Raw genomic sequence first — 25,340 nt, forward strand, 5'->3', positions numbered from 1 at the left:
CTTATCTGCACAAAGGATTTTGTTAAAGGGGTGATAGAATGATTATATAGGGTATTTTACACTGTTCCTTAAGGTCTCCTAATGCGGTATGTAACATTGGTTGGGCTGAAAATTTGCCCGAATGCTATTTTATTAGGCCCTTAACTACCCTGTGAATATGGCTCTATTTGGAACAAGAGCTTTTTTTCCAAATATGGTATGCTCATGAATATTCAGAATGAGCTACGTGCTGATTGGTTTGAGCAAACTACATAGAAACACATGGGAGACTTGACAGCAGGTCTCACTGCAAAGTTATACATTGTTTGTTGGGCTATTACGTTATTAAATTCACTTCTGAGACTTTTTTAAGCGAGAAATCAACTATATAAAGCTCAAATATGGGACGTTTTATGAAAATTGATGGCTTATTGCAAATTTGGTACGACTGTGTGTCAGAGTTCAGCTGCCGGTGCTGCCTGTGTTGCTGCCTCGCTGCCCGGCCTGCCTTCCTCCACAGACCCCGGTAGCTGGAGCTCTGTCATGCCTGGCAGCCCACAGCACTCCATACCCGCGCAAAGTCACCGTTTTGGGGTTAATGGACCAAACGCTGCTGCGCTGACAGAGCTCCAGGGCCTGCAGCTCCCCTCTTCCTGCTAGCTAAATGGCCCGTGTGTGAGAGTGATAGCTCAGTCAGCGAGCTTGTTACACCAGCAATCTCTTACAATAGTTCCAGTTAATCTTGGCTGGCTGTCAGCATAACTGGAGTAGCTATATTTTTTCACACCACTTATACAACATCTCCCTAAATGTCTTATAAAGCGAACAACGGTGTCCAATTTCAAGTTAATGAATTTTTGTGAACAGTGGGGGTTTCGTTAGCTATGACTGTCCCTTCAATCTTAGCTATGTGTAGCTAGCTACAAATCACGGATAGTTAGCTTCATTTTTGGCGTAATTTGTGTATATTTACAGTTTGAATTTCATCACGCCACTTACAAAACATCTCCCTAAAGGTCTTATAAAGCTAACAACGGTGTCCAATTTCAAGTTAATGAATTTTTATGAACAGTGGGGGTTTCGTTAGCTATGACTGTCCCTTCAATCCTAGCTATGTGTAGCTAGCTACAAATCAGGGATAGTTAGCTTCATTTACCGCATAATGTGTGTATATTTACAGTTTGAATTTCGTCACGCCACTTATACAACATCTCCCTAAATGTCTTATAAAGCTAACAACGGTGTCCGTGAATTTCAGAGGAATTCTAGGAGGAGCTAGCTCTCATTGATAGAGCTACATCCAGCCTCAGGCTCTATCAATGAGACTCGCGGACAAGCAGCGTTTATTTCCCCAACCGTTTGTTTAAATAACTCAACACATTATAATTACACACATTAAAAGATTAACTGGAACCTGTGGTAACAGATTGCTGGTGTAACAAGCTCGCTGACCGCACTCTTACTCACACACACCGGGCATTTAGCTAGCAGGAAGAGGGGAACTGCAGGCCCTGGAGCTCTGTCAGAGCACCAGCGTTTAGTAGTAGTCCATTAGCCAAAAACCGGGGACTTTGCGCGGGTATGGAGTGCTGTGGGCTGCAAGCCGTAACGGAGCTCAATCGAGCTCAGAGCAGGCCGGGGTGTGTGAAGGAAGGCAGGCCGGGCAGCGAGGCAACAACACAGGCAGCACCGGCTGCTGAATTCCGACACACAGTCGGACAAAATTTGCAATTAGTCATCCATTTTCGTAAAACGGCAAATATTTGAGCTTTACGTAGTTGATTTCTTGCATAAAAAAGTATTAGAAGTGAATTTTGAAATGGAATAGCATTTTGAGATGCTTACGTAAGCAACTAGCTTTGTTGAGATTCGCCCGTTTTCAGCGGCAGTTTCAAAATATGAGATTTTCATAGTAAAGGGGTGTCAATGGGACTTTGAGCTTCTATGTATGTCCTATTTACCCACCGAACTGTCGTTATTCAACTATGACAGGGTAAAATCGGTTTTGCATTCTATCACCCCTTTAAAACATCAGAAATAGATGTTTTCATTGCGTTTCAATTGGGTATTTTACAAATTTCCTCTAATAGGTTGATTTGCAGCGGAAACAATAATAATGTTTTTACTGTTTTTTTTTTTTTTAAAGAGAAACAAGTCTCTTAGACATTTAGTAAGTAGTTAGATGGGAAGAAGCAGCAGCCGCTTATTTATCTGAGCATGAATACTGGAAGCAGGGGCAACAACTAGCCTGGCTTTAAAACCCCAATTTGTAGTTTTAAACAAACAAGATATAACATGTTCATTATTGATCTTTAGACGTGCTGGTAGACAGATTTGGTATACAGTAGTTGGACAATAACCGGCTAGCTGTATCTCCTTGTTTCCAGTCTTTATGCTAAGCTATGCTAAGTTAACCGTCTCCTGGCTCCAGGCTTGACAGATATGAGTGGTATTAGTCTTCTCAGTTAACTCTCGGCAAGAAAGCAAATAAGCAAAATCCAAACTATTTGAAACTGATTGTTTTTTGAGATACTGTAATACAGGATAATCGTGACTGACTGTTGCTGGGTGTTCCTCCCTTCTGTTAGATGGCTGAGTCGTCTCAACATGGCCGCTGTGGGCTACGCCGAGCGAGAGAGGATACGCCAGGAGCAGGGTGAGGGTGTTCATTCAGTGACTTGCTGACGGGCACTTCAGCAGATGGTTGCTAAGGATATTGTCTTTAAGTACCAAACACGCTACTGCTATTCCTATTGCACTTGTACAGTATTCATGGATGGATGGATGGATGGATGGATGGACGGGTGGATGGTTGGGTGAATGGATGGGTGGGTGAATCGATGAATGGATGGATTTGTATGTTATGTTTAACTAGCTGTGTTGTAATTCTGATTGATTGATTGATTGATATTAGGCCCTAATACTGCTATTCCTATTGCACTTATACTTGTATAGTATTCATGGATGGATGGGTGGATGGATGCATGGGTGGATTGGTGGATGGATGGTGTTTCTGACTGTCTTTGTGTGGGTTTCCTGCAGATTACTGGAGTGAGAGTGAACATGAGGAGGACACCACCTCCAGCCCCAAACAGGACAGTCCCCCACCTCCATATGATACCTACCCACGGCCTCCATCAGTGAGTCACACACGCACACACACACATACAGCTGTATTACACACTCATATAAAGTACATGCTGTACTTGAAGGCAACAATCACGTTCAGTGCCCCTCCGCAATTCAATTTAACAGTTAAAGTTATTGCTAATTTAGCCTGAAGGGAGTGGTGCGGCTAAATTTGGTATAATTGATGCTATAATTGGACCTCACGCTGCTTTGCTCCACATTAAATGAAAATCTAAAACAACTGCTATTACAGCACTGTTTTATTTTAAATAATCAGAAACACACAGGAATTATGATATCTAAAAATCCTTGTAATAAATAGTTAGCCTTTTCTACAAACACTCATTACCTATTCTTTCTCTACACTAATATAATCATCCTCCTGCTTTCTCGCCGGTTGAAATTCTTTTTTTAAGTGTAATATATACAATTGAATGAGACTAGGCGATCAATTGAAGGCTAACACATTTTCCATCTTCCCTCTCTGTATGTTAGATGAGTGCCTTTTTGGAAGGCCGGACGACTCGACTATCTTCCACGGAGACGTCTCGTTCTCGCTCTTCCCAGGAGGACTTCCTGTGCGGCGAGCCTTCCGTGGTGGCTGCAGAGCCGCAGTACCATCCTGGTCCTCTAGGGGGAGGCACCACACACAGCGGGAGGAAACCAGGGGGCAGCAGCAGCAGCGACGTGCAGTACAGATGTGATGCTGTAGAGGTGCGTGTTATATCTTAAAGTGCTTTTTGGCTTTTTCCCTTTCCTTTGTGTTATATATCTTTTTGTGCATGCTATAGGTTTACAAAGTGAAAAAGCCCAAAGTCCACCCCAAAGGGACTTACCATATCCCACAGAAAACACTGTTCACAAACTGCTCCATACAGCTCTATTGTAGTCCAGCCTTTACTTCCGTGACAAACAGGTGTCACTTTGTAACACACGTAATAATGCTCGCCTAGCTGTAAGCGTGGCACGCCTTCATACTCTGCTTCTGACTGGCTAGTAGTCCTTACCTAGCTACTGCGCATGTGCGACTCCCAACAAAGATGGAACAGAAGTGAGATTCCTCACTCTGTAGCTAAAACAGAGAGCTCAACAAACACAGGGTGAAAAGAGGAGCTGCAGCTATGTGCAGTACAACAAAAATATGGTGTTTTTTGAAAATTAAACCATGTAAACCTATTCTGATATAACCACTAAATACAATTATGAACCTGAAAATGAGCATAACATGAGCACTTTAAACAACTTAGGCCTGATTTACATTCATTTAGTTGTGAATATTCATGTCAATTAACAGTAATGTTTTGAATGACTGCCTTTTCAATTCCTTTAGCATCACCATCAGGCCAAAATGTAGCTGCATTCAGAGAATGAACACTTTATTTTGATTTCTTTATTTCTCTGAGTTTTCAGGCTAAAATGACAAATTTGCACACAATGTCACGTCATAATGTAATTGGCACACAATTAGCTGATTACATCCATCCTACCAGTACCTTGATATTAATTACCTTGATTTATGATGAAAATGTACATTTTTAGCCCCATTGCGAGCAAGGCTCTAAAGGTAAAGTCTCAGTGTGTTGTTTGTTCCTGCAACACTTCTGTAGTGTTGGGTGTAATTAATATTTCAAACTTGAGGAGCCACTGGCGGGTCTTAATTATTCATTTATTCATGATTCTTTAAATTTCCCAAATCCACAAGTTTTGGAAAATAGTTGTTAAAATTCATACAAATGTTACAAAAATATGCAGTTTAAAGTAACCAGACACTTAGCTTTAACTTGTCCGTCATGGGCAGTGAAGTGAACACATCAGAATATTATCAGTTATGTCAAATATATTTGACTAGTACTAAAGTGTTATGAATGAGAAATGAGCCCTCTTCCTCTGGATAGTTTATTTATTTGGATCCCCAGTAGTCACTCTTCCTGGCATCCATATTCAAATAAAAGACATAGGCAGCAATGTTTGCGCATACATCCCAATAAAGTTACTATGATCCACTGGGGACACATAGATGATTTTGCTCTTAAAGTCTCACCTCTGGTCAAAAAACTCTCCAAAAAAAAAAACATATTGCAAATGTAACATTAAGAGTAATATTGCTGAAAAATACTTGTACGTTCTATTTGTCTCTGGTTCCTGTAGTACCGTTCCAGTCCGGCGGGGGGCAGCAGTGAGACGGGCTCTCCAGGCCGCTCTTCCTCGTCTCAGAGACGTTCCTGGCAGGACCTGATTGAGACACCGTTGACTGAGGCTGGACTGCACTACCTACAAACTGGACCACTAGGTAACACACGCATACACCACATGCTTAATGGATCCAGCCAGCTGATGACTATCTTACTTTTGTTTTTAGATACAAAGCTTTAAATGATACTATTTCTGGGGAGTTTTAGCCTCTAATGTGTTACCATTATATTCAGGTCAGAGTCAAGCATCTGATCCAGATATTTGACACTGAAAAATGCATTGTGCGGGTTGTTGTCATGCTGGCTGCAGTACTTTTTCCTCCAAGTAGGGCATTGCTCCATAGAGAATTTAGCTGACACAATATATTATTAAATGGTGCACCAAACGTATCAATACAATAGTTACTGGGGAGTAACTATTGTGTTTGTTGGATTTTGAATATTTTTAGTTGTTTATTTACTTTTTTATTGTTATATTCTTTAATACATGTCTGCTGAATTTCATTTGTGCATGTCTTTTGTGTTCAGTACTTAAAATGTGTGATGCGGTCAATAGTTGCTCATTTTGATTGAACAGAACACAGACAATGCAAACTGATGTTCCTTATTCCTTTTTATTCTTGACATCACAGAGGACGCCGTCTTTGCTGAGCCCAGTCCGGGCGGCGGGACTATGATGGCCGGAGCCGTTTACACTCTTCCGGCACAGAGGAATGTCCCGTTGCCCATGGCAAGGCAGAGGCTGATTCCTATGGCAACCCAGGGAGGGAAACCCCGCAGCTTCACACTGCCACGAGACAGCAACCTACACACACTCCTCACGCCCCCAGCGAAAGAAGACCAGCAAGCGCACAACGGTGAGTTTAGTCAGGGACATGCATGTACTGTGAAACACATGGAATCATACCAGAGGAGACAGAACATTCTTGTAGCCTTGTATTGTGTGGGTGGGTGGGTGTCAGGTAAGAGCAGAAAAGGAAAATTGTGTCTCATTGAATGACAGCCACCAGAGACATTTTTTTTTTAGGTGAAGACTTGACGTCAGTACATGTGCCAGAAATAAAATCGCTCTCAGGCAGACACATTTCCATTTAAATCGTCATCAGTATCGAGCATGGTAACACACACTCACATCTAATGAGGCTAATGAGAGCCAAGGTGAGCCCAGCGGCGTACGGAAAGAAAAGTGTGAAACTAAAATAGTAAACAATGAAATGTAATAACCATGTGACTTCCAATTTAATCAGCCAAGCAGAGGGAATAAAACTGCCAAAATGAAGCTGAAGGGACAGAGAGAACAGGACTTCATTATCATTAATAACACAAGTCATTATATTGTGGAGCAGAAGTGTTGAGGTGTGTGCGGCTGTCCTCCAGTGGTTGCTCTAAGACATAACTCAATCTAATCAGATTATGACAGGTCTTTAGCCTTTACCTTCGAATCATTTGACAACATAATGGAAAGGCGAAGGAAGGTTTAAATCATCATCATGGCCTCTCTTCACTGGCTCCCAGAGCAAGCTAGAGCTGATTTTAAGGTTCTTCTTTTAACATATAAGGCCCTGTATGGACTCACTCCCCCTTATTTATCTGATCTTATTACATCATATACACCAGCATGCACTCTCTGCTCCCTTGATGCTGGTCTCCTGGTCATTCCCCTAGGAAAGAAAAAATCAGTTGGTAGCAGAGCCTTCTCCTACCGTGCCCCTCGTCTTTGGAATGGCCTCCCACCCCATGTTAAAGAAGCTCACTCAGTTGACATTTTGAAATCTCAATGAAAACCCACCTCTACTCATTATACTATATCCACACAGCATTCCGGGATGGGAGAAAAACGTGCTCTGGTTAATTGGCATTTCTCTGAACCAATCACAATCGTCTTGGGCGGTGCTAAGCGCCGGACAGAGCCACGGTGCCACTGCAAAATAGCCTCGGGAAGGAACTTGTTTTGGTGGAACATGAGTACATGAGTTCAAAAGTTGTTTTAGTCGTGCAACAGAAAACTCAGATTGGACAGATAGTCTAGCTAGCTGTCTGGATTTACCCTACAGAGATCTGAGGAGCAGTTAACCATAGTCCTCATGAATCCACCGGAGTTTAGAATTGGAACACAAAGAAAGCGGAAGGTGACGGACTTCCGACCGAAAAGAGGGACATTCGGCCGAATTTCCAACGGCAACGGAGCAATCCCGGAAGTGGAACGTCGTGGATATAGACTTTACAATAGCCAAACCATAACACACCATCCTTCCTGCGTCCTTCCTGCATTCTCTTATGTTGCTGGTTTTGTATTCTGTATCATTACTTTATTTCTAAATTCCTTTAATTGTAAGGCGCACTGAGACCATGTTGAAAGGTGATTTTATGTTTTCTTTAAATAAAATTTGATTGATAAAGCGTGTGACGTTGTCTTTCTCTCTGACTGTGTAAAGGCGGCAGCGAGGGTGCATCCCTGGGCGACCTGTTTCGTGCATGCGAGCAGGGCGGCGTGTGTCCTCTGGGTCGCGGGTCGGACGGCAAAGGCCAATCAGATTGCAGGCAGTCCTTCCTGCGACGGGCTGCCGACCCTCAGCTCAACGACCGTCTGCACCGCCTCCGTATACTCACCTCCACGCTGAAGGTTGGTAAACACACACAGACACATGTGCAGGAGGCATAAATGTGCAAGTACACATAAGCACATATATATACTGTAAATGTATATCTTGCACACACCAAGGTAAGAATTAAATGACATTTCAGTCCTTTCTTGAGACGACATTATTGAATTTCTTATATTGCAAATAAAATTGTCCTAGTAAGATTTGTTTTGTATTAAAGTTAGAATACTTAAGATTTCCATTTAGGTAAGTAGTTCAATTCAATGGAAGCTAGCTTCTCTCAGCTGCAAAGTGTGGCAAATCTGTCCGCGTCACGTTTTGGACATTTTGAGCGACCAGAGCGTCAATCAGAATGTTTAAAGCATGTCAACTTTCTGGTAATGAGCTATGACGCGGTTCAGCGGCAAGCAGCGGCAAGCAGCGGCAAACACCAGCAACCAATCAGAATATAGACGTCCTTCGCACTGGCTGATTCCGCAGAAACATACGATGTAAACTTTCGTTCCTACCAAAACATCAGTTCCGAGAAAATGGAGGGAAAGCTCATAATCGCCGTTGCTGGGTTCCCTATCGTTTATGATATGAGGTTGTTTGCGTATAGGGACCAGTTAACGTTACCTGCCGGTCACATGGTCTCTAAACAGTCCGCTCACAGTGAAGTCCTGCACGGGTCAACAGCTGGCGGCTGCTCGCTCTGCCTGCATTCTGCTGCGGTTCAGCGGCTAACGAGCGAGCTAACTGCTAACAGACACCAGGAGAAGACTGCAACTAGTGTTGCAAGCACCAGCGCGGGTATAAATAGTTACGGCGATTCCATGACGTCACATTTGCGCACGTCAGCTGGGCTGCGGCCAGTATAATTCACGCTTTAGGCTGAGGGCGGGTGATTCAGCGGTTGCCAATGCCCAACAAGAATAATAAAAAAAAGACGCTGCCGGCATCGCTCTGTTGCAACAACGCGCTCGATTTACTGTACAGAAAACACTTGTCGAGCTGCTAGTGGTCAGAATTGGGGACCAGGATTGCGTTTCCTGCGAGTACTACACATAATAAAAAGCAGGTTGTGTTTTGCAAGTTTATAACTTTTAATGTGCAGTAGCAGCAGTAGGAAGTGTTTGCTTTAGCAGTAAGTTAATAGAGCACTGATACGTCTCTAGGAGAGTGAACAGTAAACAGTTAAGCTGTTATCAATGAGAATTACAAACCGTAACGCTGGATTACATGCGTCTCCTGACTGAAAACTCCTACGCAGAGAGATAATTACTGAATGTAGAAACATTCGGTAACACTTTACTTGAAGGTATCTACATAAGAGTGACATGTGACACAGTGTCATGAACACATGACGCTATCATGACACATGAACCCTAACCCTAACCCTAACCCTAACTTATCATGACAAAAAGCGAATGACATTTAATGACAGAGGCGTTATGTCATTTTTGACTTTTTTTATAATGCTTATGACACGTTCATGACAGTGTCATTTCACTCACATGTAGATACCTTCAAGTAAAGTATAACCAAACATTCAATGGCTAAACAGGAGTCGATTTCATGGAAATCTCAAGGATTTTACCTTTAATTTGCAGTACACCTTATATCTCACGCTCATATCTGATATCCCATGTTCTGTTGCAATTCTTGCAGAAGAAGATGAGGCAATTTCCCTGTTCTTTGTTGACAAGCCGTTCTTTCACCCCCTTGTTTTTTCCCCCCATCTGAACTCATTCTTGGCCCACATTCACAAACAAATGCACCTAACAACATCACATGTGAGCTGGGTGAAATGGATCAAACGCTACTCCTTTTATTTTGTAGAGGGATACTTCCACATACATTTTTAGCTGTTATACACCATGAGCTGACCCTGATGTACACATATGCACACATCTATATACTGTACACACTGTCTCTGTCTTGTTAGCTTCAGTGCCGTCATCTGTCGTCTGTCTCCTCGGTTTGGTTTGAGAGCTTTGTCAAGCAGCCATCTGTGGCTTTATGCTATATGAGCAGTGGTTATGTGTCTGGGCTGGGTGCCTGTGAATGGCTCTTTTGCTGTGGCTGTTTTTTTTCTTTTTGTCTCTATAGACTGTGTGTATCTTTGTTGCTTCTTCCGTGTACGTGGGAGGGGATGGTTGGCGAGGGCGCGGGGGTCTTAGACGCTAAAGTAGCTTTTTTGCGAGGGTCTGTGGCTTTGGCTGCACATGTCTGCTGGTCCAGGTTGGGTGGAGGAGCGTACATGTTTGTTCCCTGCCTGGCGTCCCATTAAAGGAATACACCAAGTTTTGTCGGGGGAGTTTGGATCAAAACGGAAGACCATTAACTGCTGTTTACGAGGCATCAGGTCGTGTTCAGGCAGCAGCGACTTATCCACAGTGGTTGCTGTGGAAACAACAAAGGCATTTTTTTTTCTACATCTTTCTTATGTCAAAACCAAATCAACCTGCTACTAATGTAGTGGTTGAACTGAATTTACTCAAGTACTGTAGTCAAGTACAGATTTGGGATACTTGGACTTTACTTTGTTTTTACTTCTGCTTCAGAAAGACATATTGTACTTTTTAATTCACTACATTTACAGCTTTAGTTAAAGAAATAGTTTGACTGCGGGAGTGTATGAAGTACTTATCCTTCGTCAGTGTATTACCTACCTACAGTAGATGTCGGTCGGCGCACTCCCAGTTTGGAGAAGCAGACAGGAGTACCAACATGGAAGCTAAGCAATGTACTGCTGTGGACGGGGCCACACAGCAAATATATATTTTGACCACCTAAAAACATCAATATCAGTTTAAGTGTACGTTATATTTAGAATATTTTCACTGCTTCACCTTGCCGTCAGACATCCCTTTACACAACATGACATCATGACTTTGTGTAAACATACACGTCACTTTCCTAAAGCCAAATGGTATGTTACTGTATCTATGCTGGCTTCAAAGCCACCAGACTGCTTTGACAAAAACAGTAAATTCTACGGTGCAGAACACGGGATATGCTGTTTCTACTGCTGCCTCGATCGGTTAGTTAGTTTGTTAGTTTTGTTAGTCACTAACCCTTTTTAAAACCAAAATGGCACGGTAACCGATCGAGGCAGCGGTAGACCAGCAACCCCCCCGTGTTCTGCGAGGCAAAATTTTTTTGTTTGTTAAAGAGGTCTGGTGGATTTGAAGAGAGCATTGATGGATATAACAGTCAGTAAAAGGCTGTCTGACGGGAAGGTAAAGCAGTGAAAATATTCTTAATATAGCGTACACTTAAACTGACATTTTTTGAGGTGGTCCTTTTTAAAAAAAACAAAAAAAAAACGTTTAGCTGCTGCCCCGGTCCACAGCTGTACATTGACTAGATTCCGTTTTAGTACTCGTGCCTGCTTCTCCAAACTGGGGGCGTGCTGACCGCCATCTACTGTGGCTAATACACTGACTATGGATAAGTATCTTAGACAACCCCACTTCAAGATATACGAACTGTCCCTTTTAACAAATGATGCTTTTTGCATAGAAAACATACAAAGTTCTTATAAATTAAACTACCCAACGGCATGTTTAAGTACAGCTGAAATAATTAATTAAGTTAGTTGATTGACAGAAAATTAACTGGCAACTATTTTGATAATCTCAAACCCAAATATTATTCTTATTAATAGTTCATATCTAAAAAAAAGCATTGATATATGATTAATCTATTAATATACTTTGTTGCACCCTGTTATGCCCTTATGAAGGCTTCCTTGCTTACAGTGTAGCATTAGAGTAGTTGCAGTAGCCAAACAAATGAGTGGTCTTAGTGTAACTAAGTGAATTCTCCCCAAAACTAACTGTATCCCGCTAAATGTGTGTCTTGCTTCACGTGTGTCTGCCGTTTTTAAGTTTAGTGGTTTAAAATTATAAAATTAAAAAAAAGTGATTCCCCCCCCCCTCCTTTGTTTTTGCACCCCTTACCCCTAGGACAGGGAGGGGGAGCTAGCGCTGATTGACAGGCTGTTGGCCAATCCCCAGTTGTCGTCAGCAGAGTTCCAGGAGTGGAAAAGAGCCTATCAGGAGCTGTTCTCTCAGGAGCCAGACTCGACCGCTGAATCAGACCCTGGCCCGCCCCTCACGCCCTCGCTCTCTCACACACACTCCTACATCGAGACCCACGTGTGACGAGTGAAACACACTCACACATGTTTGAGTTTCTCCTGATTCTGAAAAAAAAAAAAAAGAGTTGAACAAGCAGCAGCGGACGTTTTGATGCATCAGGGTTGCGATCAGTGATGGACGTTGTCAAGAGGGGAGAGTAGGAACAACTTGACAGCCGCAGTCTGCAAGTGCAGCATGACACTTTTTCTGAGGAGACGCCTGTGTGGCCCACATGTCACATCAATCTACGAGCTGATTGGTTATGCCACTCCAGCTGGCTCGGGGGCGGACGATAAACTGATTCTTAAGTATTACATGTTAGCTTTTGTGCTCTATAAATACTTACGTTGGACGACTTTCATCAGTTTGTTCCTCCTGACATGGACCGAGGCCTCAGAATAGTTTCTTCATGAGTAACAGTATTTCATCCTGCTTGTTTTGCCACGTTTATACCGACTGCACAGTGTCTCATAGACCATCTAATAGCCATCGAATGACATACATTGTATTCTATCAAGCCTTACACTTGACGTATATGATGATATTTTTCTGTACAGTGAGTGTTAACAGCAGAGAACAATAAGCACACGTCTTTTTTAAATCAACTAGTTTCAGTTTCTAGTTTTAGAGACTTTTGTTTGTGCTGGTTTGGTAGAATTAAACGTACTGTACTGTGCTGGGCTGGACCTGAAGCATGCACACTCAGAAGCTTCCTGGAATAAGACTCATTTAAAGGAAAAGTCCACCCTAAAAACACTTTTAACATTGTTTTCAAACTGCTAGTGTATTTTGCATTTAGGAGCTCATGTTAGGGTATTTTGTTTAAAGTGCTCATATTATGCTTTTTGGCTTTTTCACTTTCCTTTATTGTGTTATATATCTTTTTTGTGCATGTTATAGGTTTACAAAGTGAAAAAGCCCAAAGTCCACCCCAAAGGGACTTACCATCTCTAACAGAAAACACTCTATTGTAGTCAAGCGTGTCACTTTGTAACACACATTATAATGTTCGCCTAGCTGCTAGCGTGGCACTCCCTCATACTCTGCTTCTGACTGGCTAGTAGTCCTTACCTAGCTACTGCGCATGTGCGACTACCAACAAAGATGGAATAGAAGTGAGATGTCTCACTCTGTAGCTAAAACAGAGAGCTCAACACACAGGGTGAAAAGAGGAGCAGCAGCAATAAACAGTACAACCAATATATGGTGTTTTTTTTAAATGAAAGTACATAAACCTATTCTGGTACAACCTCTAAATTCAATTATGAACCTGAAAATGAGCATAATATGAGCACTTTAATTCTTGCACAAAACTGATATGATGCCAGTCTCCCTGTCATGCTGTCACTTTATTTTTACTTTTAGTATGACTTTACCTCCAGCGAGTCTTGTCTTAACATATCATCTTTGATACTCTTCATTTAATTTGACATCAGCTGCCTTGTTTAGAGCTCATTAATTCATTTCTTGGCCTAAATATTTTCTTTAAATCACATCCCTTTTACAGAAACATGATGATCTTCAGTTATATATTATAATGCATGCCACTTCATTATATTTTTTATTAATGTTTACATCTCCATGAAAAACAGCTCCTGTTCAAACAAGGCCTCCATAGTGCCTCTCAATACATATAATATTGTAATAAATGCATAAAGATCCTGTAATACCTTTGATTACATTCCCCAATCCCATGATATCACATAAAGGACAGGGTCCCATTTTTTTTTAAGTCTGTCTTATACCAATACTGATATACTGTATGTGCCCACATGGACATTGAAAGTCGTGTCTATAATGGCCGCAGTGAGATCCTTTCTTAAAGTAATTTCAGTGTAAGAGAAGAACACAATCCACAGTTAAAATATTAAAATGCAAAAATGTGATTTTTAACTTAACAGACTGCAACTTTGGTTATAAAAAAAACTATTGGGCTTAGCTCAGAGTACAGAAGCCTTATATTGCATAATGCATCTCTAAGAATTCAGGATCCCCGCCGTCTTTGATTGTCATAAGAATTAAGCTCTTTTTTTTGGAAATCTTAATCTTGTGTTTGCTTAATATGCAGATTTGATTAAGTTATTTGATTTTGAAAGGCAGTTTATTATAACTTCTGGAGTGCAGACATGTTGTACACATAAGAAATACCTTCAAAGAGAAAAATATACTTGCTATTGGCTATTGGCCTGTTTTCATTTTTCCTTTGATTCTCTGCGGCTTTAACAGCTACTTTAACACTTAAAAATACAGTCACCATGACAACTACAAGTAAATGATTCAACAACAAGTGGAAGGTTTCTTGAGGTCGTCATAGAAAGGCATCCTAAAAACGGGGTGGGGGGGTGGAAATCTCTAAAACGAAGGAAAATCACAAAATAACCCTTGAAACTTTCCGAACGTCCCGGTTTTATTATATATTATATCACGGTGTAAAAGTTTCTCAGGGTGGATTTTTCCTCAGAGAGCATTTGGCTCTCTGTGTCCTGCATGCCACATAGAGACTATGAGGAAATATTTGCGTAAGAAATGAAATATGGATCTAATAAAAATATATTACTTTGTTATTTGTACGCTGCCGCCAAATGACTTAATACTCAGAGACACTGCACAAAACTATAAAAGCAATCGTACACATAAATACACAGAGACATGCACACAAGCCAATAAACACACATTACAAAACACAGTTTGAATGCTCTTTCTATGCTGCTGCCCGTGGTTGGTTGTAGTAGCATGTCTTTGTTGTAGATAAACACAATATTCCTCTTCTGTTTTTGTGTTTGAAAATCTGTAGATACAGTAGATCTCTCTTTATAGAGTGCAAACTAAGTGTCTTGGATAATGTTCTCTAATTCTATCAGGTTTTTTTTGGACAGTTGAGTAAATATTGTTTAATGTTCAATCTATAAATTATGGTAAAATAACAGTATTTATTTATCATTCTATTGTGTTCTGTCGGAAGAAGAAGAGTGGATCAATAAAGTGTGGTCATTTGGATGAAGGTGTATTTGTGGTTTGTTATCGTTATGGGTGGGCAGTGAGAAGGAGAGGGGGCTGACAGGATGATGAGCACTGATAACAGCTGCTGCACCGTCACTGTCAACACGGGAGTCAAAGAGAGAGAGGCCACGATAAACCAACTAAGATCCTTAAGGTGTAGAAACTCAAATGTGCTCCTTCTCCCAACTGACCAATCCTAATCCTTGCCACCTTTCCCTCAATGCTACTCTATCACACAGCTGAGCGAGGAATCCAATGATCTCCTGCAGTACGACTGCTATTATTGTGAAACCAGCTGTTGTCTACAGTTGGACATTATGTTGCTATAACAACCACTACTGACAGTCCTAGAACAGTTACAGTTTACCTAGTCTATATCGATGTTCGGTGCTGCAAGAAATTCCGCCGGATGTCCGTCACCTTGTGCTTTCTTTGTGTTGGCGTTCTAAACTCCGGTGGATTTCTGAGGACTATGGTTAACTGCTCCTCAGATCTCTGCAGGGTAAATCCAGACAGCTAGCTAGACTATCTGTCCAATCTGAGTTTTCTGTTGCACGACTAAAACAACCTTTGAACGATCACATGTTCTACCAAAACAAGTTCCTTCCTGAGGCTATTTTGCAGCGGCACCGTCATTGTGTCCGGGGCTTAGCACCGCCTAAGACGGTTGTGATTGATTTAAAGAAATGACAATAAACCAGAGTACGTTTTTCTCCCATCCCATTTGAACATTTTTGATTGAGGTGGAATAGTTGATATTTTGATTAAAAACTAAATGGGACAAAGTGCAATGGAAACAGTCTCAGTGGATGAATCATGCCGTACATAAAGAATCTGACTTAAGCATCCGCTGAAGAGAAAGCATCACATCTGTTTGGAACGATGAGGAGACTGTAACCTTCCTCATATTTCTTGCATTTCAGTTGTAAATTAATTCACATCCAACACCATTGGGAAGAAACTCGGATGCAGACTGTGAGCCAGGCTGTAACTCCTAGCATCAGTAGCTGACCTCACTCATATTCACTGAATACTTAATAGCAAATCTCTGAAAAGGCTCCAAAGTCTGGAGGAAAGACTTAACCAAGAGTGGAGGCTGTTACGGCAGCAGATTAACGCCCGTGGTTTTGGCATAAGAAACTCAACGATCACATGTGGATGTGATGTTCAGGTGTGAACTTTTGGCCATAGTCTGTACATGTAAGCCTTAAAACTGGTTTTCTATGATAAACCAGGTTGTCAAAGATCAGATTTTGTTTTAGCTGGACTTTAACATAAGATGCTACTTTGTTCTAAAGACTAAGACCTCAAATCAGGACTCAGGATTCAAATGGAGATAAAATAAACACACACCGGACCTATGTATTTTGCAATTAAGTTTTATTGGTTTTTGATGGTAATTGAATATATGTATGATTGGTTTCAGATTCATTTAGTGGTTCATGATTTTTTGGGGATCAGAGTTCATAATACATAAACATTATTTTAAATTATAATGACCTATTGGAATGTTTAATTGTACAATACTGCAAAATCTACATTAAATTCAACAAGGTTTTGACAATAATAGGCAACTGAAAAGTCCACACTATGATTTGTATAGAATAATAAGTTTTGAAGTACGTACCCGTGCAAAAAAAGATTATTTTATACATATTTTCTTTGAAAACCATGGGATATAATGCAACACCACATTCATTTTGAATCCAGTTTTACCTTGACAAATAATAAAACATGTTAAATAAATAATGTGTATGCAGACAGTATTCAGGATTAAATGGAAGCAAGCACAAAAGTCCATGATAAACTCCAGCAGGTTACCGAGCTATTATCCACAAATCATGCATATGATTTCCCGTTAATGTTTTTTTTTTTTAAATCTGCAGCTTAAACCTACTTCGTCCATTAGGTTGTCAGTGCAGATGGAAAACAAGACAGAAAAAAAGGTCACTCGATATCCTTGGTTTGCTTCTATTTCTATATCTATCTCATAGAAAACCTAAATTATTCATCACTAGTAAATAAACAGGAATGTCACATGCATCGGACTTTTATCTTCCATAAAAATTCAGCTTAGCTTTGCTGTTGTTTTTATTACAAAGATGTCCTCCTCCACCTTCATCCGCTTATCTCCTGTTTTGACTTCTTCTCTGTTCCATCTTACATGGTGATAGCCTCCTCCGCAGCCTGGCTCAACCTCCTCTTGAAAACTCATTTGTTCAGGAATTACCTTCGTCCCACCTCTTCCTCTGCTTGTTGTCAAAATCCCCTTTTACATCCCTCCTTAGCTCTTGTTTTATTTCTTCTCTTAGAACATTGTCACATTCGGTCACAGGAGTATCGTTGACAAAACACCATGTGTATCACTTCTCATTAGTGGTTGCTTGTAATTCTGACTCCTGGAACAAATTACAGCACTTGTACTGTAATTTCTTTACATAATTGTAGTCTTTTGCATCCTTATTATCCTAATTTATTTATCAAATAATTTTTCCAATTCAGAAAGTTTAAGTGTCTTTCTATTTTTCTCATGATGGTGTTGCTTCCTTTCTGTGTTGTTTTGTTTTTGTCTTTGTAATTTGTCTCGATGTCATTGTAAATGAGGGCCATCCCTCAATGACTTCTCGAGTATAGCTAAATAAAGGTTACTTAAATACTTAAAAGTATGCCTGTAGATGATACAAACGCATAACTAAAGACTAAAGTTTGTTTTCCTAGGTCAGTACTTTGCAACAATCTGTCAGATCAGTGAGTAGACTTTTTATCCTGTGTCATTTTCATGACATGTTTTTCCAAAAGATGTTTCGCTTAGCTTAGCATAAAAACTGGAAACAGGGGAAACAGCATGCTTGGCTTTTATCTGGAGGGTGGGGGGGGAGGCTTAGAAACACCTCTTAAACTCACATATTAACATGGTATATCTTGTTTATTAAATCTGTACAAAAACTGAATTGTAAAAATGACAAGTTGCAGGAGGTCTTGTGCTTCATGCTAAGGGCTAACCACCTCTTGGCTTAAGCTTCATATTTAGCACACAGACAAGACAGTGGTATCAATCTTCTCATCTAACTCTCAACAAAAAAGAGAATAAGTGTACGTACCTAAATGTTAATATACTTCTGCAAGTAGTAGTATAGCAGCTTAGCTTAGCATAAATACTTCAAGCAGGGAGAAACAGCTAGCCTAGCTCTGTCCAAAGGTAAAAAAAATCAGCCTACAAACAACTCAAAAACTCACAAATGAATTTAATATTGTTTGTTTAATCAAAATGTTTTACAAAAAGTTTAGTGCTTTGTGTTAAAGTAAGCTAACTATCTCCTGGTTCTAGCTTCATATTTAACAGATATGACAGTGATATAAATCTTATCATCAAACACTCGGCAAAAATGCAAAGAAGTATATTTCCCAAAATGTATAACTACTCCTATAAGAAGTAGAAGAGGAGCTTAGCATAAGGACAGGTAAGAAACGGGGAACAGCTGGCCTAGCTAGCTGTGACCAGAGGCAACAACTCTGTCTACAAGCATCTGTAAAACTTATATGTGATTTGTGTCATCCATACAAAAACCAAAGTGTAAAAATGATTTTAAGCTAACCAGCTCCTGGTATTAGCTTCATGTGGTATCAATCTTTTCATCTAATTCTCAGCAAAAAAGAATACATTAACCAAATTGTCATTTTTTTTTAAAGTATTCTTTAAGTCTACTTGTTTAAAATATTTTAATAATGCACATCTGTTCTTCTCAAATGAGATGGAACAGTTTCATGGCCAAAACTCGATAGATAGATAGATACATTTTTGTTATTTTTTTATTGATCACAAAATGGGAAATTACGGTAATAGTTTTTTAATAATGCACATCTGTTCTTCTCAAATGAGATGGAACAGTTTCATGGCCGAAACTCGATACATAGATAGATAGATTTTTGTTATTTTTTTATTGATCACAAAATGGGAAATTACGGTAATAGTTTCAGTTCCCTAAAATGTTATTCATGTGTGCTCTGTTGTCATTATTTTCAGACTATTTTGCATCACTCACTTTCATGTTAACGTTTTCTCACACTAAGTGAACTTCAGTCTGGTAGAGGCAGCAGTGTGCACTCGGTCCCAGTGAGAGGTCTGGGGAGCTGGCAGATCTCTCTCCAGCGATCTTTCTTTGTATCGTACTCCAACACGCTCTTCACTATCACCTCCTGTCCATCGCTCCATCTCCTCCCTCCAAACACCAGCAGGTTCCCAGACGGCGTTGACACCATCCCGTAGTTGAAGGAGCCAATGAGAAGCGGTCGAAGGCGCGTCCAGTGGTCTGACTGCGGATCGTATTGTTCGATATCGCAGAAAGGCTCGTACATTCCCAACAGGGCGTAGATGTGGCCGTGGGCGGTTGCCAGGCGATGGCTGAACCTGGCGATGGACATGGACGCTCGCTTCTCCCAGACTCGGCCTTTGAGGTCCCAGAACAAGACTTCTCTGCTGCTCGCTCTGTGGTCATCCTGGTTATCAACAGGGTTACTGCCGCCCTGGTTGCCCGGGACACCACCTGACACGTAGATGCTGTTGTCAAGCACAGCAGAAGCATGGCCGTAAAGGGGGCGAGGCATCGTTGCTCCTCTCCTCCACGCTCCTGTGGCCATGTTGTAAAACTCAACAGAAGCTACAGAGGTGTGCGTGTTGCCGTCTGGTCCTGTGCGTCGTCCCCCAATGACGTAAATGGCATCCTCCACGACGCAGCAGGTGAACCGCGCCCGCCTCTCCAGCATCGACTCCACCGTCTCCCAGCAGACGAAGCGAGGATCGTAGCGCCACACCTGGTTGGACGTCGCCACGGTGACTGACTTTTTCCCATCCTCGTCTCCCTCTTTCACTTCTTCTCCTCCGACCACGAAGAGGAAACCGCCCACTGAGCACGCACAGTGACTTCTCAGTCGCAGCGGGACGCTGGCGCTCAGAGATGAAAACTTCCTACTTGTAGGATCAAACGCCAACATCTGCTGTTCCGGCCAATCGGGGCTGGATCCTCCACCCACAAGTAGCACCTGATTGGGCGACGCTCTGAGCGTGGACTGTTTGCTCTGTCTGATTGGCTGAGCAGAACCCAGCCTGTGGTACTCCAACGCCCGGGTAAGCTGACTTCTCATGAGAGGTGTGGCCATGGCTTTGTGGGCGTGGTTTATATTGGTCAGGTCAGAGGGGGCGACCAATCCGAAGCGCAGACGACTCAGCAGAAGATTTGATTTCAGCAGAGGGAGGGGTCCATTCTCATCCAGCCAATCCAGAGCCAGCTTTATAAGCTCCACCTCTTTGACACCAGGTATTTCGTCAGCATCGAGCACCGCCATCATCGATTGGATATTCAGCCCGAGAAGGTCATCCCTGCGTTCCTGCAGCAGTGTCCCCATCTCCATAGCGATGGTTTCATTGGCAGCTTTAAGTGCGTCTAAGAGTGCGTGATGCTCGGCCAGGTTAGCATAGCAACAGCAATTCTCAGCGTTTAAACCATCAGTCAGAAAGCGCTCGCATATTGACACGGCCGTCTCCACCTGCAAGTACCTGGCTGCCTCCAAGACAACAGGAAGTGTCGGCGGTGATACCTTGAGCCAGCCCGAATACAGGAAGTCCAGAATGACGTTTAAACCCTCAGGTGTTAGCGCCGGAAGGCTGATGGAGCCAGCTAATCTCTCTGCGGTAGTCTCTCCAAACAGAGCCCAAAAATACTCGCTGGAGCTGGCCAAAAGGGCGCGATGACAAGGAAAAGACACACCGCTGGCCTCTAGGACGACATCACACATGTTTCTCTGAGAGCGCAGGCGCTGGAAGCCGGAGAGAAGCCTGGTTCTGTGGGAGGAACTGTAGAGGAGGGAGTAGCTATCCATCCAAAAGATAGTAGGTGAGAGGATAAGAGATTGAGAGAGAGAGAGAGAGAGAGCGAGAGAGAGAGAGAGAGAGAGAGAGAAAGAAACCTACTGAGAGAGTCAAAAAGAGGACTAGTTGCAAAGAAAAAGCTTAGTCAGGAAGGTCCGATGAAGCAGAAGTGAGAGGGAAGTTAGAGGAAGAAACATTAAAAGCAGAAAGCACAGGCAAAGCAGCAATGAGTCTTGTCAACAACAAAAAAAAGACGTAGCCGACAAGCTGCACTTAAGAACTTTTGACAGAAAGAGAATCCGACATTAGTGGGAGAACAGGATAATAAGTTTTTGAAAGCAAAGAGCAGGAAATGATGGGAAAAGACAGGAGAGAGGAAAAGAGAGGAAGAAGGTGCGTGTCCTCAGTCGAAGTCCCTCCATCTGTGTTTGTTGTTCTGCTCTGTCACATGTGACACCGTGATAGGAAGGCTAACAACTGCCCCCCCTACAACCACAAACACAATCCCCCCTCCCCCTCCCTCCACTCTTTTGGCCCTTAAACTTAGTCCGTCCCAAAGCCTCCTGTCTCTTTCTGTGATGTCCCGGCTATGTTGGCTTTGTGTTTGTCCCCTGCCCTTTCCTCTGCGTCCGGGAGGGAGTATCACCCAAATACATGCATCCAACATACACGCCAACCGGGCAAGCGAGCAGACGCGTGGATAAACACACCGAACGCACACATACACACAGAGGGGAGCCTGGCCGGGTCTTAGTGTCTATCCCGGCAGATGAACTCATGGGTAAATACAGCCGCCACAGTCTGCAGACCAAGATTCCAGGGGCACGGTTGCCACGGCACCTATCTGTGCCTTCATCGCCATGGCGACAGGAATAGAAACACCAGACACAGCTCGGCGGAGGGCCGTGTCAAAACCAGGGGGAAATTGTGCCAAGCCGGCAAAAGATTTTACAAGTGTCCAAAGGAGCGCTTAGCTTCTGGTATTAGAATAAGCTGTGCCCTTCTGAGAGGCATTCAACCTTATGGTGACCTGGTGCAGCTTAAAAAAAAATCACAGGTTGATGTCATGCTATTATTTTTATGCAGCGATACGACGCGGTGGTGGTAGCGAGAGTGGTAATGATTCAATTTCAATATCAGGCTACAAGTTGTCCAGCATGTTTACCATCGTGTGATTGATGTCAAGCCACCTGTCCGTCTGATACACGCAAACAACATCGCTCTAATGCACACTTCCAAACGCTTTCTGCATCGTGCATTTCGTCGTGAGTTATGATCTCGGAGTAGATGCTGGCTTACACTCCCGGTGTGTATTTGTGTGTTTTGTTTTATGGAAATGTTACACCAGTTCAAAATTCAACACAGGCTATTCGCAGAGGGGGAAAAAAAAAGAACAGACTCACGCCTTTTGAAACTGCAGAATGTTTTTTAATCTTTCCCACACAATGTCAGATCTTCTCGTATGGTTGTTAAAACACCAGCAGTGTGTGTGTCTCTCCTCTGTGACCTGATGGAGGCTAAACTTAGATACAGCTGCTCTGTGTGGACATGTGATGTGCTGATGGATATCTGCTGTATTGGGGCCTGGTGGTGTGTTTGATGGCATGTGTGTCCTCTATTAATGTAACATTCCTTCTTGAAACAGTTGGATTTGGAGGATCACAGTGACACAGATGCCCCCGACTCCCAACTAAAACCCAGTAATACCCATTACATGTGCACATCATCACTCTCCGGGCCACATCTTCCATCACAGAAAGATGAAGTTTAAATTTTAAATGTTTTTTTAGGGTATTACATTTTTTCTGAAAGTATTTTTTTCATATATTTTTTAATCAGTGCACATTCTGTTTACTGTCAATCTCCTGACACCCACAGGAAAAAAAGGCAGTTTCCGCCACAAAATAATCCCCTTTAAACATGCCACCTTAAAAACCTTACTGACACGTCCTGTCACCTTATTTGGGGTGTCTTTGTTAGCTGATAGCTGTCGTGTTCTTTGAAAATGACAAGGAAACAAGACTAAGAGTCTACAGCCACAATAGCGGCTCTGTGAGGCGGGACTTAAATGCCTTAAATGCTAATGTCAGCATGCTAACATGCTCAACATGACAATGCTAACAGCAGGTAGAATGTTTACCAACGTGTTCACCAAGTGAGTTTAGCATGTTTGCGTGCTAAAACTTGCTCTGTAGTACCAAAAACAAAGGTCATTAAACCGAAGTATAGGACAAATTGAAATGTGTCGGACACATTAAAACGATGATGGCGCTGCAGGAAAAGTTAGAAGTGAAAATCTTCTCTAGATAAGTGAATAATTTGACCTGCTGGTGGTGCTAGAGGAAAAGTCAGGAAATGACCAAAGTTAGTATGATTCATCCTTTGGTAACCTTCAATATCTGTCCTAAATTCCATGGCAATACAGCCAATTGTTGTTGAGAGATTTCATTCTGGACCAAAGTGGTGGACCAAGCCGACGTGTCCATCCATGGCGCCACGCTAGCCTGGAAACCAGCCGAATCTGCAAGCTTGTGTTTCATTTGCTCTGACAGATACGCATTTGCAAATTAGTCTGGCTATGCCAGGCCATAGAGCCATGCTGCTAGCATGGCTAAAAATAAAAAAATAAAACATATATAACATTTAAATACTAGTCTGTAGTAGCACGTGTAGCCAGTAATGAGTAGAACAGTTTGTGATTTTTTAGAATCATCTTGATTTATTGCAACATTTTCCTGAAGCTACCAGTTTCTGGGAATCCTAACATTAAAACACGTAAAACATTATAATCCCCCCACCAAAAAAAGTAAAACAGTTGAACTTAGATGCTATCGCAACATTGCAAATTGTTGCGGTGGCATTTAGGATTTAATAATTTAATAGAAAGTATTAGTATAAATCAGTGCTGAACAGTTGGAGTTTGGACAGTATGGAAAAGACGCGTCTTCACAGAATCAGAAGGGGCATCACAGTTTTGTTGTGAAATGTATGTCAATTGTCAACAAATGTCCTTCTACGCCAGCTGCTTCAGACTTAATAATGCTCCAAAAAACAAACACAAAAAAGCAAAGAATATGCAGTTATTGCAACACAACTCACTTACTTCTAAAACTCCAAGTAAAGTGGAGTCTTATCTGCAGCAGAAACAAGCCGGAATATCTCAACAGTACTTCACTTTTTGTACTAATCATAATTTAGATTTAGTGATAAAACAATCTCCACTGATTTTTTTTGTGGTGCTTTAACTTATTAGCGTACTGATAGAAAGAGAGAGAGTTTATGGATGCCTGCTTCTTGGTGGTTTTGGTTAAGTGCTGAATATTTTCTGCAGACGTTGGCTTCACAGAAAGCTGTTATTGTTTCCAAACACGTTAGGATTAGTTTGTGGTTTGCTTAGTCTTCGGTGGCAGTGGACAAGTCTGTGTCTATGAAGATTATTCGCCTTCCTCTCCGCCTGGCTGGGGATCCTGGAGGAAAGAGAAAGAGAAAGATAAAGACGCTGGGAGGGATTTTCACTGTCTGGTATCAGCGGGTCTCAGAGCGGCTCACCCCTTGAGAGACAGCAGGAAGAAGGCCAGGTCTCTGTATTCACTGATGCAGCCTTATATACAAGATCTGGTCGATCTATCACCTGGTTTTTTCCTGCACTTATCTCACTCTTGACCTTTTTCCATTTCTGTTTCTCTATGTCGTGATCTCCCCTCACCGTCTGACAAATTTTCTGTTTATTTCCATCTCAAACACTCAAGTTTTAGTCATACAAACACTTCTCAGAAGGTAGCGCAGGTCATCAGGCTTCAAGTTAACCATCAGTGGATGGAGCCAAGGAGCTACTCTTCTGCTGGTTAAATCCTGTTACACTAAAGCTCAGTCAAAAGTACAATGCATTGAGAGGGAAGCTAATAATATAAATCCTTTGTTAGATTCAAAATGATGCTGTCCCCATACTACATTATGTGTTAGTTAACTTTGCTGACCCTAAAAGTTGAAATGAAAGACATTCTATACTCTTGAATTAATAAACAAGGAATTACTTGCTCTTTTATACGTTTTTGTTTTATTTTTAGTATACCAACGTGGGTTCCCAAATCAGATTTTTTGCTCAAAATTTGGCTGTAAAAGGTATGTACTTTTCCATATTATACTCTTGTTGCAGTTGCAGTACAATAAATCAATACACGGTACTTTTTAATTTTATACTCACATAAAGTGAGATATATATATATAAAAATATTAGGTGGCCAAAAGTAAGTGGACAGCCCAGTTCCCAGTCCCCCGTTCCAATGAAGGAAAATTTTAATGCTACAATATTGAAGCATTAAGGTATTTGAGGCAATAGTGGGCTTCCAACTTTGTGGCCACAATTTGTTTGGCCCTTTCCTGTTCCAACATGGCAATACCCCCGTGCACAAGGCCAGGTCCATAAAGAACTTGACTGGCCTGC

General features: G+C 41.8%; 3 protein-coding genes across 7 annotated transcripts in view; 1 reads left to right on the forward strand and 2 right to left on the reverse strand.

Moving 5' to 3' along the window:
• The window catches only part of cnksr2a (connector enhancer of kinase suppressor of Ras 2a), a 64,994-nt gene extending 52,082 nt beyond the window's left edge, over window positions 1–12,912 (forward strand). For 3 of the 4 annotated variants that reach the window (XM_028569282.1, XM_028569284.1, XM_028569286.1), the window contains 7 exons: window positions 2,568–2,635; window positions 3,022–3,119; window positions 3,604–3,822; window positions 5,257–5,398; window positions 5,933–6,157; window positions 7,736–7,923; window positions 11,857–12,912. In XM_028569282.1, coding sequence (XP_028425083.1) covers window positions 2,568–2,635; window positions 3,022–3,119; window positions 3,604–3,822; window positions 5,257–5,398; window positions 5,933–6,157; window positions 7,736–7,923; window positions 11,857–12,054 — 1,138 coding nt within the window. In that variant the 3' untranslated portion in view covers window positions 12,055–12,912. The remainder of the gene's footprint in view (window positions 1–2,567; window positions 2,636–3,021; window positions 3,120–3,603; window positions 3,823–5,256; window positions 5,399–5,932; window positions 6,158–7,735; window positions 7,924–11,856) is intronic. The other variant, XM_028569285.1, reaches the window with a different exon arrangement.
• A 5,387-nt stretch (window positions 12,913–18,299) lies between these two features.
• klhl34 (kelch-like family member 34) lies at window positions 18,300–20,982 on the reverse strand. The gene has a single exon (XM_028569759.1). It carries the CDS (start codon window positions 20,905–20,907, stop codon window positions 19,108–19,110), a length of 1,800 nt encoding a protein of 599 aa, XP_028425560.1. The 5' UTR covers window positions 20,908–20,982; the 3' UTR covers window positions 18,300–19,107.
• A 3,182-nt stretch (window positions 20,983–24,164) lies between these two features.
• The window catches only part of smpx (small muscle protein X-linked), a 16,549-nt gene continuing 15,373 nt past the window's right edge, over window positions 24,165–25,340 (reverse strand). For both annotated transcript variants that reach the window (XM_028569430.1, XM_028569431.1), the window contains exon 5: window positions 24,165–24,363. The gene's annotated coding sequence lies outside the window, so the exon portion shown is untranslated. The remainder of the gene's footprint in view (window positions 24,364–25,340) is intronic.

Source organism: Perca flavescens, chromosome 22 (genome assembly GCF_004354835.1).
Source record: "Perca flavescens isolate YP-PL-M2 chromosome 22, PFLA_1.0, whole genome shotgun sequence".
Lineage (NCBI taxonomy): Eukaryota > Metazoa > Chordata > Actinopteri > Perciformes > Percidae > Perca > Perca flavescens.

Excerpts from the sequence above, each read along its gene's own strand:
- klhl34 (XM_028569759.1), bottom strand. The coding sequence starts at position 20,907 with ATGGATAGCTACTCCCTCCTCTACAGTTCCTCCCACAGAACCAGGCTT.